Source organism: Candoia aspera, chromosome 5 (genome assembly GCF_035149785.1).
Source record: "Candoia aspera isolate rCanAsp1 chromosome 5, rCanAsp1.hap2, whole genome shotgun sequence".
In the NCBI taxonomy this organism is placed as follows: Eukaryota; Metazoa; Chordata; class Lepidosauria; order Squamata; family Boidae; genus Candoia; species Candoia aspera.
The window spans coordinates 112,500,741-112,518,290 of NC_086157.1; the positions used below are offsets into that span (position 1 = coordinate 112,500,741).

The window sequence follows — 17,550 nt, forward strand, 5'->3', positions numbered from 1 at the left end:
TTACCTGTGACACACAAATAAGCTATTATGTATCGTTTCTCAAGGCCATCTTTATAACTTTGAATTGCACCATAGATTGGAGGGAGAATGAAAATCAAGTTGCTAACGGTGTTCCCTGCAGAAATGAAACCAAAGAAAAAATAATGAACAACTTTAGGTGATTTACAGCCTATTCACTGAAAATACAACATTTTTGAGAGGAAAGCTAGTGTGGTTATTCTAAGCATCTCTGCTCTCTTTTCCTACAATTAGGTTATGTATTGTAGGGTATAAATACATAATTGAATGGAGAGCAGAGAAGCTTGGAATGACCTCAGCTGGCACAGCAGTAGACAATATATAGTTCAGTTATCTTTGACAACAGAATGGTTTCCTTTACAATAAGGGAAAGAATCACTGTTCCTCCCCATTCAATAATAAAAGAAACTGGTGCAGCCATTTCTAAAAGCACCTTTCTGGAATGTAGGCCAACAGCCCCAACTGTTACATCATTTAAGCTGTGTTTTTACCTTTTTATATTTTGCTGGATTTTTTTTTAAATTGCTGCCCATTCCCAAAGACTCCATTTGACTGTAGCGATTGGTGACACTACAATCGCTTGTCGTTTGAAGCAATTTAAATGTAGAAATTTATTTTATTTTTAAGATTTATAAGGCTGCCCAATAATGTCAACATATAAAATAATGGCCCTGGAAACCCCACCCCCCCAATGCATTTAAAAATAAAAAGACTGAGAAGGACAGCAAACCAATGCACACAAACAGCATGCGCCCCCAACCCCACCTTCGAAATTGCAACACGTTGCCCTATGTAAGAGGAGGCAGGGAGGTCTTCAAAGTTCTCCTAAAGCCCAAAATGGTTAAGACTGACCGAATCCCTGCCGAGACAGAGTTCCAGAGAGTGGGGGCGGCTACTGAAAACACCCCCTTCCAAGCCCTCATCGGTGACACTGGGATGGGGCCTGGAGGAGCTGGCCCTATTTGAACTGGCTGGATGGGGAGACAAAGACAGGAGAAAGCAGTCCCTCAGATAACCAGGCCCAGAAGCATAGAAGGCCTTAAAAGGGCCAACCAGCATTTGGAGTCACAGCCTGAAGCCAAGCGGCACCGATGTAGCTCCTGAAGCAGTGGGGAAGCCCAGGTACGTCAGGATTTGCCCATGCTGCCTGGGCTGCTGCATTCTGTAAACGCTGTAGCTCCTGGCTGTTCTTCAAGGAGACCCCCGTGGCGAGCATGCTACAGTAATCCAAACGGGGGGTCCAGTGATGGTGAGCGGAACCCCATAACTGAAGATTACTTTACAGTGGGGCAGCATAACTGTTTAAAATCAAAGGCAGAAATTCCCTGGAATCGTCTCAAGCTCAACACCACCCCACCCTGGAGAGATGCAGTGAGATCCGATCTTCCCCTTCCAGTCTCTAACAGTCACCAGGCTAAGTCAGTGCTTCCACTGCATCACTTTTTTGGCCTGCGGATGCGATGCGTAACTGGATATCATCACCATCTAGATGGCACTTACACCGTGCTGATGGAGGACCTTCCTCGGCGGTTTTATGTAGCTGTAGAAAGGAGTAGAGAGAGATCCCCAAGGCACTCCACAGAGTAGAGTTCTCCAGGTAATCTCTCCTCTCCCCCCAGGCACTGACTGGAACCACCCATTCAGGAACCTAACTCTCAAGGATCCAAATAATCCGTTTCCTCTAGGGCCATTTGCAGTTGTAGGGTGGCCACTTTTGCCACAACCTTTCCAAGGAAAAGAAGTTGGAGACGGGTCTGAAGTTGTCAGATCAAGTAAAGGCACGCTGCAGCCTTCTTCAGAGGTGATGGAAACAGCCCCTCGCTCACGGAGGCATTGACTGCTTCTTGGATCCAATCTCCTGCCACTTCTTAAGATGCCTTAGCCAGTCATGAGGGGCAGGGATCCAACTGAGAAATAGTGGAACTAACTCTGCAGAAAGCCTTATCCGCTTCCCTGGGACTCCCAGACTCAAAACAATCCCAGATCACTTCAAAAGATGGGCCCACAATCATCTCCATTGGCACAGTCCAGCTTGAGTCAAGTTTTGTCTGCCAAATGGCGTGAGAATTCTTCAAAATAGCCTTTCAGACGGTCTTGGCGAACCCTCTTCCCTAAAGGGGAGTGAGTAGCCTTAAAAGGGCTGCTGGATGGCACTTGGCCAACTCATAAGGGTGGCAAAATAGTTCCTTTTTTTGCCACTCGAGTTACTACTATATAGGGTCAAACATGAACTCGTACCAGTGTCTGGTCAGACTCTCGGATCAGAAGCCATGCTCCTGATTTCATTTCATCCGTCTTTAAATATAACTAAAATCAAATGAAGTCATTAATAAGATTTCCCTTTCCATATTTAATGAGCTGCCTTTTAAAAACTACAATTAAACAAATTAAAAATTACTCACAGGAGACTGTGAGTTCTAGGTCTCTCTTAGGCATGAAAGCTGGGTGCCCTTGGGCCAGTCCCTCTCTCTCAGCCCAACCCACCTCACAGGGTTGTTGCTGTGGGGAAAATAGGAGGAGGCAGGGGTATTAGGTATGTTTGCCACCTTGAGTTGACCGAACTATATAAAAAGTGGGATAAAAATATAATAACAACAATAACAACAACAACTTAGGCCATATCCAGTCCTGGGGCTCAGAGATTATGCAATCTGATCTAGACACTTCTGCCCCCTCCCCTCACCAAGTTTTGATGATGAACACTTTTCAAAAAGCCACACTGAGCAAGTCAGAGTACTCAGGACTCCTTACTATCTTATGTTTACACTTGTAGGTGGTGATTAAGAAAGATGTCATAAATCTGTCTGGGACAGTATAGTTAACTCAAAAGTCGGTTAGCCATTTAGATGACATTCAACAAGCTCTGCGAGAACACTTGCCGTTCAGGACACACAGGGGGAAAATGCCAGAGGGGCAGTACGCACTGGGTTGGGCAAGGAGCTCCACTGTCTTCCAAACTTGCATAATGCACAGCTCCCTCCCCAAGCTGGGGACCGCAGAGAATACAAGTGGCTCAGGATTGACCTGTTGGGCTCTCCGTGCTCACCGAGCTTGGCTGCTTTGCTACAAATGTTCCATTACCAAGCTAGGCACACTTCTAGCTTGTCAAAACAGAAAAGGCTTTGTTGGGTGGTAAGAGAAAAGCTAAGGTACGTGTCACCTAGCCTGGTAATGAAATCCCTGCAGGAAGATGCCCAAGCTCAGAGAACACCAAGACCCCAACAGAGCTATAACTGCAAGCAAAGACGGGCATAGATGATCAGCTATTTATGCCACAGGAAGCTAAGCTGTCCCCCACGTCAAGAGATGGGGATGGGACAGGTATGCTTTAGGAGGCTAACAGATGTTTCTCCTTGGTGACACTACAATCGCTCGTTGTTTGAAGCAATTTAAATGTAGAAATTTATTTTATTTTTAAGATTTATAAGGCTGCCCAACTCAAGCAATGGGACTCTGGGCAGCGTACAGCATTAAAAAAAACCACAATAAATCAACCAACCAGCAAGCACCCCCCCCCCCATCATATGACATTAAACATATACCATATATAAACACCAAATATAAAATGGTGACCAAGCAACAGAACGAAATAACCAAAAGGGGACTCCTGCTCAACTGGACCCTGATGCCTGGGGGAAGAGCCAGAGCTTAACAGCTTTCCTAAAGGTGAGCAGAGTTGATGGCTGTCAAATAATGGCAGGGGGGGGATCATCCAGAGAGGAGGGGCAACCACAGGAAACACAGAAAAGGCAGCCTTCCTAGGTCTCACAAGATGACCAATTTAAAAGAAGAACCAGGAGCATGCCCTCCCTGTGGGAGCATATGGGGCAGGCAGATGTTCTTTTTCATTAATTTCACATTAATGTACAAATAACTTAGTGTTCCAAGTAGAACCACTCATGCAATGAATTCAGAACCTACAGCTTGAGCAAAATATAGTAATCCGACTGGCTGTAAAATACTGTCGTTATTTTAAAATATACTGGCTTTCAATTATATTTGTCCTAACAGCCAGGAACCACGCTGAGACAAGGAATAGGTCTCTAGTGTTTTATTACTGCTACATTAGACAGAAAATCCTAACAAACTGAAGAAGCGTGGGAAAAACCCAGACAGACAAACCCCAAAGGTTAAGGCGGATCTGATCTGTGTCTCTTTGAATGGCTGCTTCACTCCTCAGTACTACGCGTGCATTTTCCCCCCTGGATAGGGGCCCCCTCCTGCTCACCATCAGTACTCATGACAATATTCCAAACTTAAATCCAGTTTTTGAGTCTTAAGCCATAAATATTCTAAAACCGAGAAAGCATAAAGGGTAGCTTTCCTATATGAACTTGTCCACTATTTATTTACATTAATTCTAGAATTCTCTTTCCTGGCAGGTTAGAATAGCCTCTTCAGTTTCTAGCAAGCACTAATTTGTATTTTGCTTGGATTATTTGCCTCTCCCCTCTTTTTTTTAAGGCTGAAGAGGCAATTTTGCTTTTCTGGAAATGTTTCTTGATCTTAAGTAATTCTTGATCTTTATCCTTGTTGTTTTATGTGTACTTTGTACACTTCTTTGGAGGTCTTATGACAGATGGTTAGTCCAGAAATATTTCAGTAAAGAAACATATTCTATTCCATCTCTTTTTCTTACTATAAAAATATGACAGTGCTTGTTCAATCTTTTTACAAAATAAAAACATTAATAAACACAGTGCTAAACAATAGTTTATAAATCCATGTGCTTCAAGGAAAAAAGAAATGGGCACAGCCTGAATTCAATGGAATCCCCAAAAACTACAATCGCACTTAAAGAAAATTGGTTAAGTAAAGTCTTCAAATACTTACAAGATTTTTTTTCATATTCATTCTTTGTAGATACACACACACACACACACAATAATGCAAACCTCAATCTTATAAACATTTTATTTTCATTTTGGAATCAGTCCAAATATAATTCTTCATTTCAAAACTCCCTGACAGTTGTAGCATTAAAACATTATGTTTAAATACAAAGCTGATCATAAATAAAATGAACAGGAATTCATGAGTTATTGCGCTGAAATGGTGTTTAATCAGAGTGGGAAGCTCACTGCTTAGAGTTACCTGCTAGCCAAGGTATTCCTTGTACAATATCCTGCATGAGTGAGAAACCAGTAATTTAGAATAGTCTGGGGCAGATTTTAATTAATTTTTAAATAGAGCTTTTCAGGATTTAACCTTCTATCGAATCATAGCTATGCAAATCTATCCATGGTAGATGTGTTCCTTGGCTGATTCGGCTATAAGCATTCCATATGTACTTTATTTAAAGAAACACTGCCTAAGTTAATACTTCACAGAAACTCAGCAGGAACTACTATGAAACAATACCTCATTATAATGTGAAACATTTACACCCAGCAACAAAAAAGTTAGTAATCTATTTTCAGGTTGCCTTACAAATATCAGTCAATCTTTAAAAACCATTTTTTTAAAATTCATTCAACCGTGTCCAATTCTCAGAGACTGCCTAGACAAGTCCCTGCAGTTTTCTTGCCAAGGTTTTTCTGTAAGTGGTTTGCCATTGCCTCCTTCCTAGGGCTGAGAGGGAGGGACTGGCCCAAGGTCACCCAGCCAGCTTTGATGCCTAAGGCGGGACTAGAACTCACAGTCTCCCGGTCTCTAGCCTGATGCTAGTATATCACACTGCTGTTTTACAAACCTAGCAAGGGCCTAACTCATGCTTATAAGCTGGAAGAGAACCACAGTGCTGCAAACAAACAATATAATTCTGGAAGCCATCATTATGCAAAGGCTTACACAAATAGCACTCATTTAAAAGGGTTCCTAAATTATTTGGAATATTAGACATACACATTTTAGGGATTATGTTAGAACCGTTTAAAAAACATTATCTTCAGTTAAGCCCAGTTTTGGGATTTGAGTATCTGTAAGCAGGTTTGAATATGGCCACAGAATTTTTAGGGGAACCTGAAAGCTCAAGAGGCCTTAAAGTTCTAATTGTACATTGTTGCCTACAATAATAATAATAATAATGATAACCATGAAAGACTAGGATTCAAAAGATACAGCATTCAGAACACCAACAACCAATCTAACCTTAACACATCTTCACTCCAACCTATCTCTAACTTTATAATTACAAACATTTAATAAGACAGAGTTTAGCATATTACACTCCTTAAAATATTACGCACTCCTAATGTAAAATGTACTCCTCCAAGAGAAAAAACATGGGAAGAGATCACCCCAAGCAATTATTGCATGCACATCTATTTCACATCATACACTTCAGTCTTCTCACGAGATATTCTATATAATACATAATATTTCCATAGTTTTTCTTAAAAGAAAACTGTACAGAGTTTTAAAAAATGGAACATTTGAAGCTATGCTAAACTGTTTAATTGTTGTGGCCCCCCTTAAGGCATGTCAGAGATTGGTCTCAGAATGTGTGATTCATAAGACATAATTATAACAAAATTCTTTCCATCCCAGAATTAACCAGTTTGGTGTAGTGTTTAAGGTGCTGGGCTAGAAATCAGTCCGTGAGTTCTAGTCCCGCCTTAGGCCTGAAAGCCGGCTGGGTGCCCTTGGGCCAGTCCCTCTCAGCCCAAGAGCCAATCAGGCATGGTAGGAGAGTTCTAGTCCCGCCTTAGGCCTGAAAGCCGGCTGGGTGCCCTTGGGCCAGTCCCTCTCTCTCAGCCCAAGAGCCAATCAGGCGTGGTAGGAGAGTTCTAGTCCCGTCTTAGGCCTGAAAGCCAGCTGGGTGCCCTTGGGCCAGTCCCTCTCTCTCAGCCCAAGAGCCAATCAGGCGTGGTAGGAGAGTTCTAGTGCCGCCTTAGGCCTGAAAGCCGGCTGGGTGCCCTTGGGCCAGTCCCTCTCTCTCAGCCCAAGAGCCAATCAGGCGTGGTAGGAGAGTTCTAGTCCTGTCTTAGGCCTGAAAGCCGGCTGGGTGCCCTTGGGCCAGTCCCTCTCTCTCAGCCCAACCCGCCTCACAGGGTTGTTGTTGTGGGGAAAACAAGAGGAGGAAGGAGCATTAGGTATGTTTATATCGCCTTGAGTTATTTATAAAAATAATAGAGGAGGGATAAAAAAAAATTAAAAAATGAAATGCTATGCAGATGTATTATTAACAATTATCTATCTATCTATCTATCTATCTATCTATCTATCTATCTATCTATCTATCTATCTATCAAATTTAGCCACCGCCCATCTCCCCCAAAAGAGGGACTCTGGGCGGTTTACAGTAAAATCAAGCATGAAATATAAACATTAAAATCTCATAAAAACAGTTTTTATAAAATACAGTAAATAAATAGAATCCAAGAAAGGTATAAAATCCAGGCTGGTGGGAGGGACTCTAGGATGTGAGCCACCCCCAAGAGTGGTTATTCACTTTCCCGTCCCAGGCGAGACGGCAGAACCAGGTCTTCAGGGCCTTCCGGAAGGTCAGGAGTGAGGGGGCCTGCCTCACCTCCAGGGGCAAGATGTTCCAGAGGGCGGGGGCCACTACAGAGAAGGCCCGTTTCCTGGACCCCACCAGATGGAATTCTCTTATGGACGGGGTCCGCAACATGCCCTCTCTGGATGATCGGGTGGGGCGGGCCAATGTAATGGGGATGAGATGGTCGCTCAGGTAACCTGGCCCCATGCCATGTAGGGCTTTAAAGGTAATAACCAACACCATGAATTGGACCTGGAAGCAAACTGGCACCCAGTGCAGCTCATGCAGCAACAGTGTTATATGTGCCGACCTAGGGGCACCAAAAATGGCCCGCGTGGCTGCATTCTGGACCAGCTGAAGCTTCCGGATACTCTTCAAGGGTAGCCCCATGTAGAGCGCATTGCAGTAGTCTATATGGGAGATAACCAGGGCGTGAGTGACTGTTCGGAGGGCTTCTTGATCCAGGAACGGGCGTAACTGGCACACAACCCGAAGTTGCGCAAAGGCCCTCCTGGCCGTGACTGCCACCTGCTCTTTGAGCAGGAGTCGTGAGTCCAGGAGAACCCCCAGATTACGCACTGAGTCTGTCTGGGGCAGTGCCACCCCATCCAGAACTAAAGATGACAGTTTCCCGGAAGATAAAGCCCCATCAACCCACAGCCACTCCGTCTTACCAGGGTTCAGTTGAAGCCTGTTGTTCCCCATCCAGACCCCTACTGTCCTAACAGCCAGGAACCACACTGAGACAAGGAATAGGTCTCTAGTGTTTTATTACTGCTACATAACAGAAAATCCTAACAAACTGAAGAAGCGTGGGAAAAACCCAGACATATAAACCCCAAAGACTAAGGCGGGCCCGATCTGTGTCTCTCTGAATGGCCACCTAATTCCTCAGTACTACGCATGCGCTTTACAGCCTGGATGGGAGCCCCCTGCTCACCATCCTCACTCATGACACCCACAGCCCCCAGGCACTGAGAAAGGGCAGTGTACAATGGAGATGTACAATTGAGTATCATCAGCATACTGATGATACCTCATCCCGTGGTGATGGATGATCTTGCCCAGCGGTTTCATGTAGATGTTAAAAAGGAGAGGGGAGAATACTGCTCCCTGTGGTACCCCACAAAGGAGGGGCCGTGGGGCCGATCTCTCCTCCCCTATCAACACCAACTGGGACCGGCCCTGGAGGAAGGAGGTGAACCAGCGCAGAACTACGCCGCCCACCCCCAACTCCCTGAGCCGTCCCAAAAGGATACCATGGTCGATGGTATTGAAAGCCTCTGAGAAGTCAAGGAGAGCCAGGATGGATGTCTAGTCTAGCAGATGCCCAACCCTATCACAGAATCATATTTCCATCCTGAGTAATATATTTGTGTTTATTGCCACAGTAAATTCTAACCAAGAAGGTTTTAAGTTTTTCCACCCATCAAGATCTTGTTTTATTTATTTCCATAATTTATTATAACTGTTTTGAAATTTGTCTTTATTGTGTCCTGTCAGATAGTCCCAAATATTTCATTGCTTTTTTAAATCTCACAACCCATCTCTTTTTTCACAAATTCATATACTTCAGAAGTCAAGTATCTTTTTATCTTTATTTTCTTTTCATTAATTTTGTATCTGCAGAATTGCCCAACATCTTTGATGGTTTTCATCAACTGTCTTATAGAGCTCTGTGACTGCATAATTTTGGGAGTTGAAGTCCACACATCTTGAAGTGGCCAAGGCTGAGCAACCCTGCATTAAACCATCAGAAGAATTGGAGTTGTCAGTCAAAGGAGTCAACTCTACAAGTGATGTTTGAAGTATTTCTGCCTCACTCCTTAGGTTTGAAGCATTCGTCTCTACAGACCCCTGTCATGCTTCCCCTTTCAATGTTCTGTTAACATTGTAACGTTTCACATGTCAAGCCGTTTTCCGTGTATCCCCGCCTGGCTCATTTCTGGGTTTTTCCATTACTGCGCTCTGCTTTGTTTTGGATCTTTGGAATGTATGTTTGGGTTTGCAATCCTGTTCAAGGTTACTTTCCCAGGCGCGTGTAACGGTTCCTAGCACCTGGGAGGGGGTGGTTGCTGACGGGTGCTTGGGGCGGGACTGGATTGAAGGCAAGGCTTTTAAGTTTGTATTTGGCGCGCTTTTGCTCATTCTCAGCTTTCTCTGTATTTGCATACGATTCCTTTAATAAATCAGTTATCTTTAAGCCCGAGCTTGTGAGACTGAGTATTTGGGATTAGGCAACCATTACACCCCACTGCACTGTGTGTGCGTGTGTGCTACAGTTTATGCCATGTTTTAGCCCAGACAGATATCCCTAATGTACTTCATCTCTTGAAACTAAAGACTTTTATCTTTTTTTTCCTGTTATCTTTTACCCCAGCTCACCTCCATTCTTCTTGCCAACTCCCCTTCAGCCTCAGCTGAATCTAGAATCAGCTTGACTTATCCGACTGCAATTTGGACTGTGTTGCCCTCAACAGTAATGAAGGCTTGCCCCAGTGCCCATTAGCATTGGTAACCCATTTTGGCAAAGAGGTCAAAAGCTGTTCCAAGTCCTGTTAAAGGCCTTCCACCTTCATGCCCATGGGACACACCTTCAGTTGCTCCTCAGGATCAAACAGTGCACTACGTTTAACAGCCAATATGCAGCCATGCCCTTTTCTAGTAGCAGAGGAGAATGCACGCCATTCCCACAATATATGCAGCGTGTAGCGGATGGAAACTCTGTGCCGGGTCTTGGAGTGACAAGGAATTTGTTTTTAGACAGCAGGGCAAGCCTCTTCTCTTCACGCTCTTATCTCTGCACACAAGCAGCCACCTCTTCCCTTGCAAACCATCTATGACAACTGCACATATTAGGATTTCTGCAGTCATTTCGACGGCAGTCTTCATTTTTAAGGCTTCACTGTCAGGCAAGATACAGAATATAAACCCACTCAAATAAACACGTACAGACTAAAATTAAACTTACGGTGTTATAAAAGTGTTAAGTCAAATGTGGCAGCACAAACCAACAGAAAAAGAGGAAGACAAAGACAAAGACAAAGAGAAACTTAACCTGTTAATTGAGGGTTTGCTTTTAAAGAACTCATTCTGAAATTGAAAGGGATAGGATGCACACTGCCAGGAATAAATGCCATTAGGCAAGGGGACAATTTTAAAATGGTGGTATAGTACGTTGCTCTGGACAAATGCTTTGCTTAAGAGTAAGAAGCAGTTATGCACAGCACTGTCTGGGTCCCTTGGCAGAAGAACCAGAGGTTCAAAGGGAGTTCTGTTCTCTCAGAGGGACCTCAGAGGTACGTCTTCTCCTTGGCTGCTCCAACCTTTTGGAACCAAAACCCTCTACTATATATGGGTAAAGGTAAAGGTTTCCCTTGACATTAAGTCCAGTCGTGTCCGACACTAGGGGGCGGCGCTCATCTCCATTTCAAAGCCGAAGAGCCGGCGTTTGTCCGAAGACACTTCCGTGGTCATGTGGCCGGCATGACTACACGGAACGGAACGCCATTACCTGCCCGCCGAAGCGGTACCTATTAATCTACTCACATTTGCATGTTTTCGAACTGCTAGGTTGGCAGGAGCTGGGACTAGCAATGGGAGCTCACCCCGTCACGCGGATTCAAACCACCGACCTTCCAATTGGCAAGCTCAGCAGCTCAGCGGTTTAACCCGCAGCGCCACCGCGTCCCTATATATGGACAGGCTGCAAACCCCATCCTCACTTGCACTGATGTTGTTACCTGTTTGGCTAATGAAACATCTGCAAACAACCAACCAAGCCCAGAGAGCACCAAGAATCCCAAGGTTTTATTATTTGTTTGTTTGTTTGAATTTATTGGCTGCCCAACTCCAGTGGATTTTAAGATTCCCTAGACAACCCAAGGTGAGGAGGAATGAGGAATGGAAGGAAGAGGTGGCCAGAATGGGAGGGCTATGGGAATGATGGGCAGTGGGAAATACAGAAGAAAAGTAGGAAGACGGAGAGGAAACTTAGTCATCCTGCCTTCTGGACCCTCTGTTTCATCTCAGGCACCAGGCTTCTGGATGGCTGGTTGGGAGTTGGGCTTGCTTTAAAGAGAATCTGCCTGCCCAAGGCATGCCAGGAGAGTGTGGATGCCTGGAGTCCCCATTCCCCATGATGGGAGGGTCTTGGAAGCAAGCATTTCCTCCCAGCCCCCCTGACTCCCCCCCAATCAGTTTCTCCAGACACAAGATCCTCACTTTTAATATTCAGACACCTGAAAAGATTGGCTATTTAAGTGGACAATCAAGTACTAAGGTGGTGAAGAAGTACGTATCTGGGGTGTGTATGATGCTGCTTGTTTTATTTTATTTTATTGTGATTAATACTGACGTTGAATTAAGTACTCTATATGTATTTTTATGGTTTGAAAGTATTGTTGTCATACAGCTTCTATCAACCACTTAGATCCACTTGATTGAATGGGCATAAAAGAACTTACAATACGTAATATAAAAATACATTGGTGCTACTGTGTTGTGTTTCAGTTCTGTTTTCTTATTACTGCCCCAAACTATTACGTTTTGGCTCTTTTACAGAATTAGATATGGAATGTTTAAAGGTAATTTACTAATAAACGGTGTTGTTATAATTTGTAAATACAGTACCTTTAAATTTCTTTCGATGTTTGTAATTAATTATGGTTTGGGATTGTTTTTAACAGTGAATATGCATGCTAGAAATGTCTAAATGGACAGATTTGGATGATATCTCCCCATCTTCTCCAGCCTTAATATTTCGTTTAGAGATATGGCAATAAAATTCCAAGAACCCAAACGCAGAAAACACAGATACTGGATTTTCACTCATCTCAGGAATAATTTCCGTGATTTTTTCCCCATTAGATTGCCTTATACTAACATCGTAGTTGATTTGCCATCTCTCTCCTGAACAAGAAACAGTGGCCCCTTAAAGAGAGTGGAAGGCAAAAGGAAGAGGGGCCGACCAAGGGCAAGATGGATGGATGATATTCTAGAGGTGACGGACTCGTCCCTGGGGGAGCTGGGGGTGTTGACGACCGACAGGAAGCTCTGGCGTGGGCTGGTCCATGAAGTCACGAAGAGTCGGAAGCGACTAAACGAATAAACAACAAAAATTGTGGATGAGAGTTCAGTTCACTGGATTATCCTGAGAGAGAGGAAGAATACTGAGCTCACACAAAACACTCCGTCGTAATTTATTTCTATTGTTTCCTATGCAAGCCAGGAACTACTGCAGATGAGCATTCACACATCGTACTAACACACAGTCTGCTGATTTGTGATTTGGTCAAATCAGACATTCTGGATTGTTCCACAAATCATAGTTAAAACTCTTCCCAAGTTTAGAGGACTGTGTGAGTATATATGCTGCCATGAAAGGTGGGGTATGAATCCAACAATAAATAAATATACCCAACTTCTGTACACACACATATCTATACACAACACACATATAGGCCCAAATATAGGGATTTTGGATGGAAGGGGAGAAAAGGTCAGAGAGGTCAGAGAGAAACACAGGAAGGACTGACAGGGACAATTACCTATCTTTGGTTTTTGTACCCTCTTATGCAAGACATTCTATTAACTCCCAAATGATATTTATGCCATAAGAACTCTAGAGAGCAGGGTGTCACCATTCTTCGCCCACAAATATGCATACTAAACTGAGTATTTTTTTTCTTTCGCTGCTTGGATGGATCATGCCTTATTGGAAAGCCCAGCCTCTTAACCAGAGCAATGAGAGAGAGGAATGGGGAGAGGTGAAAGGAGGGCTTAATTCCATACATACATATCAGCCCATTCAAGTGTCCTGGCAAAGACATCCCAATGTGGCATCTAAAAAGTATGCTCAGTTGTTTGCTAATCTCCATGGAGAAATGAAGCCTGACTCTGTTTCCTACAGCCAGCAATTCACATTCTGGGTTTCCTTCCTGGTCCTAGGGCACTTCCCTATTTGCACTTAACTATGACAGAAGCATACCCTGGCAACACCCTTTCCCTGCCACGTCCCCATGAGGTCGCCTTCTTCTCATCTTCAGCCCATAAATAAGCTAGGCTTCTCGACCTTGGCTGTGCTGGGCTCACAATAAAGGTGGATAAAGCCTTAAGTAGCCATGAGGCCACTTGATATCATCCCCAGAAGTTACCTGAGAGCTGAGTCACCAACAGAATGTTAGGTGAAGAACCTCAGACCGTATCTACAGCAAAACCTGTATTGAGATAACGGGGAAACCCCTATTTTAACAGCAGTACAGGTAAGGATGAGAGGGCCAGCTTGGTGTAGTGGTTAAGGCACTAGGGTAGAAACCGGGAGACCGTGAGTTCTAGTCCCACCCTAGGCATGAAGCCAGTTGGCTGACCTTGGGCCAGTCACCTTCTCTCAGCCCCAGGAAGAAGGCAATGGCAAACCACTTCTGAAATCTTGCCAAGAAAACCGCAGGGACTAGCCTAGGTGGTTGCCAGGAGTCAACACTGACTCCGAGACGCGCAGACAAAAAATAAAAATAGGTAAGGATAACTTATGGCTGTCTGGGATATGGAGGGGGAATCAGATGAAGGCAGTGTGATGAGAACACAACAGGGGAAAAAAAACATTACCAAGGAATGTTTGTGCCACTGTTAGATGTAAGTGGGGAAAGGCTTAGAGCTGCTTAAGAGAAAGGAGGGGAGGGGCATGGAGGGCAGGATACGCCGCTTATCACATTTTCAAAAATAAACAAAGCATCCGCACCCAGCCTGCTCTAAGGAACGGCAGGAAAGAGCAGTTTGCAGACCAACTTAACAAGATGGAGAATTAAGCACTACTGCACCATCATAGCATAATACAACTCCCCGATAATATAAAAAAACAGGCAAAAAGGCACTGTGGGGAAGAAATACACCTTAAAATAAACCCATTTTACAAATAATTTCCACTGTGGATAACAGAAAAGGAAATGAAAGAGATGTGTCCAGTTATGGCACAAGAACCCAACTACCCAGAGATACGTACCTCCTGGTGGGGGGGGGGAGGGCAGATGAATATATAGTGGTAACAGCACTTTCAGTGGTTGTGACTGTACTGCAATTTCTAGTTTTCCACAGAAATTGAACTGTCTGAGTTTTAAAGAAATAGGGAATCGTTTTGGGAAAATATAAAAGACGAAGACGGCATGTTGGCAACTCTTGAGATTCCTCATAAAAAGTGAGCAGAAATAGGCATGCTACAGTGAATCCTTTAACCTTATCTTAACGTGCAGGGAGGAAGACCCCTGTTTCACTGACAAAGGGAGCATTTCTGTGCCTGCCACTTAGTGTGAAACCACTAAATAAACCATGTCTTAGGGCAGTAAGTGAATGCCAGGGTGTAGGAAAAACAGGGAGAAAGTGAGTGATGACAAAACTGTAAGCGGTTCCTAACAATCTGAACGTGGTGAGTTTAGAATCGCACCACCTCATCTTATACCGCTAGCATTTACATGTTTCTTAGACTGACAGCATACAAAAGAGCATCTCGTAATAGCATAAAAAGAACTTGACAGGCAACTCCACCAAGATGTGGTGGTTTTATAAAGAGGAACCCACGAAGAAGTCCAGTTAAAAGCTTGGAGCTCTGTTAGCTACATTTGTCCACTCAGGAGAACAACAAAAACGTTTTGCCAAAGAATTAAGACTTATGCCACTGGGACTAAAACAGTGTTTTTAAAATTTAAATAGCGTCTTCCAAACAATTGCCTTCTCTTTCATATTTCTGTGGATGTTGCTATTATTAGGCCATTATATCCAACTCCTACTCAGTGCAGGAATTCAAATTAAGGCATTCTCCAGCAATGGTTGTTTTGCCTCCGCCTGAACACATCCAGCTCAGGGAGGCCACTGCATCTCTGGCTAATGGTTCCCACTGGTTACCATTAAAAAGTTTGATTTAACGTTCACCTAGAATTTGCCCTGCTATAATTTATATTGTGTCTTCTGAATTCCGGGAGGAGAAAGAGGAGGTCTTGACCTCCTTCTGTTTGACATTCCTTCAGATACTTGAAAAATGCTCTCTCCCCTCAGTCATCTTTTCTTGAAGCTAGACATGCAATTCAGTTTTTTCTTCTAAGACTTAACTTTCCAGGTCCCTGATAATCTTTGCTGATCTTTGCACCTGTCGCTGTTCCTGTGAAACTTTCTCAAAATGTGATACTCAGCACTTGATGCGACCTTAAGGATGGATCTGATCAATGCGGAAAATACAGTGGAGCCATGACTTCCTGCGATTGGGAAGCCTTGTTACTGTTGATGAAAAAGTATTGATGCATTTGAACTTTAGCAACAACATGGGCTGAATCAGGATGGCCCCAGGGCTTTTATCCAGACGCTAAAAGGGACTTCTGCGCACGTGCAATTGTTTCCAGTAACAACCAACACTGGGGAGTGGAAAGAAACCCTGTTGCGGCCACCTTTAGATTGTCTTGCTCGTTCTTCACGGAGATGAGCAAAGCGGAATCTATGACCTTTTGCATATGAGTGCCTTCAGAAATAAGTATCCTAACTTAGAAGCAAACTAACAGTATCCCAACTAAAAGCAAAACCATCTCCAGGAACAAGTACTTGTATGTACCATCTACCGCACAGCTTAAATAGCACATTCTCATTCTTGTCATCCTTCAATCATGACCCACTGCACACTTGCAAAAATATGCATTGCCACTAACTACACTTAGCTGATCAGTATCTGGGGTTCCTCGCGAAGACGATAAGAGCGATCATCTAACAGTTTCTGAATATGAGCAGCTTCCAGGTATAGGGGCTAATCCCCAGAATTGTCAGCAATCGTATATTGAAATCTGTCTGGAAGGCATCCAGTTGGATATAGGTGTGTTAGATAGATATGTGGGGGAAGAAGAGAGAGGTCTATGTCTACATGTCACATGACAACTAGATCGATTATGTGCCATCAAGTCAAGTGCTGATTTTTAGCAACCACACAGATTTCCTCCATGACGATCCGTGCATAACCTGATCTTTCAGGTCTTCTAATGGTGCATCCATCAGTACTGTAACTGAGTCCATCCACCTTGCTGCTGGTTGTCTTCCTCTTTTTCAGCTTTCCCAGCATTAGAGCCTTCTCTAGAGAGCCAAATCTTTGCATAATGTATCCAAAGTAGGATAACTTGAGCCTGGTCATTTGTGCCTTGAGGGAGCACTCTGGGTTGATTTGTTCGATGATCCACCGGTTTGTTTTCTTGGCTGTCCATGGTACTTCTCAGGAGTCTTCTCCAACACCAAAGTTCAAAAGCATCAATTTTTTCCTCTCCTGCTTCTTCAACTTTTGCTTCCACAGAGTGTCACAGGGAACACCACTGCTTGCACTATTCTGACCTTTCTAGGTAGACTATACAGATCTCCTGATTACTAAAGCTGTGCAAAGCTCGATTGAACTGATCAGATGAAGTTTCAATGATCTGATGCATCAGCCTGATTCACTGAATCACAGTGAACAATCCACTTAGATCTGGATGATAAACAGTTCTACTGTGCACATGCAAGAAATCTGACTTCCCAAACCAAGGCATCAAATTGGACGGTTCTGATTTTCCAAGTCAAAAGGATGAATCAAAACTAAAGCCAACTTGAAAATGGGAAAGAATTAGTTGACAATGAAAAAATTAAAAAGGCATTTCATAATTTTTTTACAAATTTATATAAGAAACAAGACATTTCAATTGATAAAATTGAGAACTATTTATTAAAACAAAATTTAAAGAAATTAACTAAAGACCAGAAAGTATTAATTAATAATATCACAACCCAGGAAATTATAGAGGCACTTAGAAAATTGAAAATAGGCAAAGTTCCAGGTCCAAACGGATTCTCAGCAGGTTATTATAAATGTTTTCAAGATCAAATTTTGTTACCACTCAAAGATTTATTGAATGCAATTCTGTTAGGAAATCCAATACCAAAATCTTGGTCAGAGGCAAATATCATACTAATCCCAAAAGAAAAACGAGACCCGTCATTATGCAAAAATTATAGACCTATTTCATTATTAAACAATGACTATAAAATATTTATTTTAATTTTAATTGAAAGACTAAAAACAATTCTTCAAGAAA

General features: G+C 43.2%; 1 protein-coding gene across 2 annotated transcripts in view; it reads right to left on the reverse strand.

Moving 5' to 3' along the window:
- The window catches only part of ACER3 (alkaline ceramidase 3), a 59,234-nt gene that overhangs the window by 21,358 nt on the left and 20,326 nt on the right, over positions 1-17,550 (reverse strand). For both annotated transcript variants that reach the window (XM_063305955.1, XM_063305956.1), the window contains exon 2: positions 5-115. In XM_063305955.1, coding sequence (XP_063162025.1) covers positions 5-115 — 111 coding nt within the window. The remainder of the gene's footprint in view (positions 1-4; positions 116-17,550) is intronic.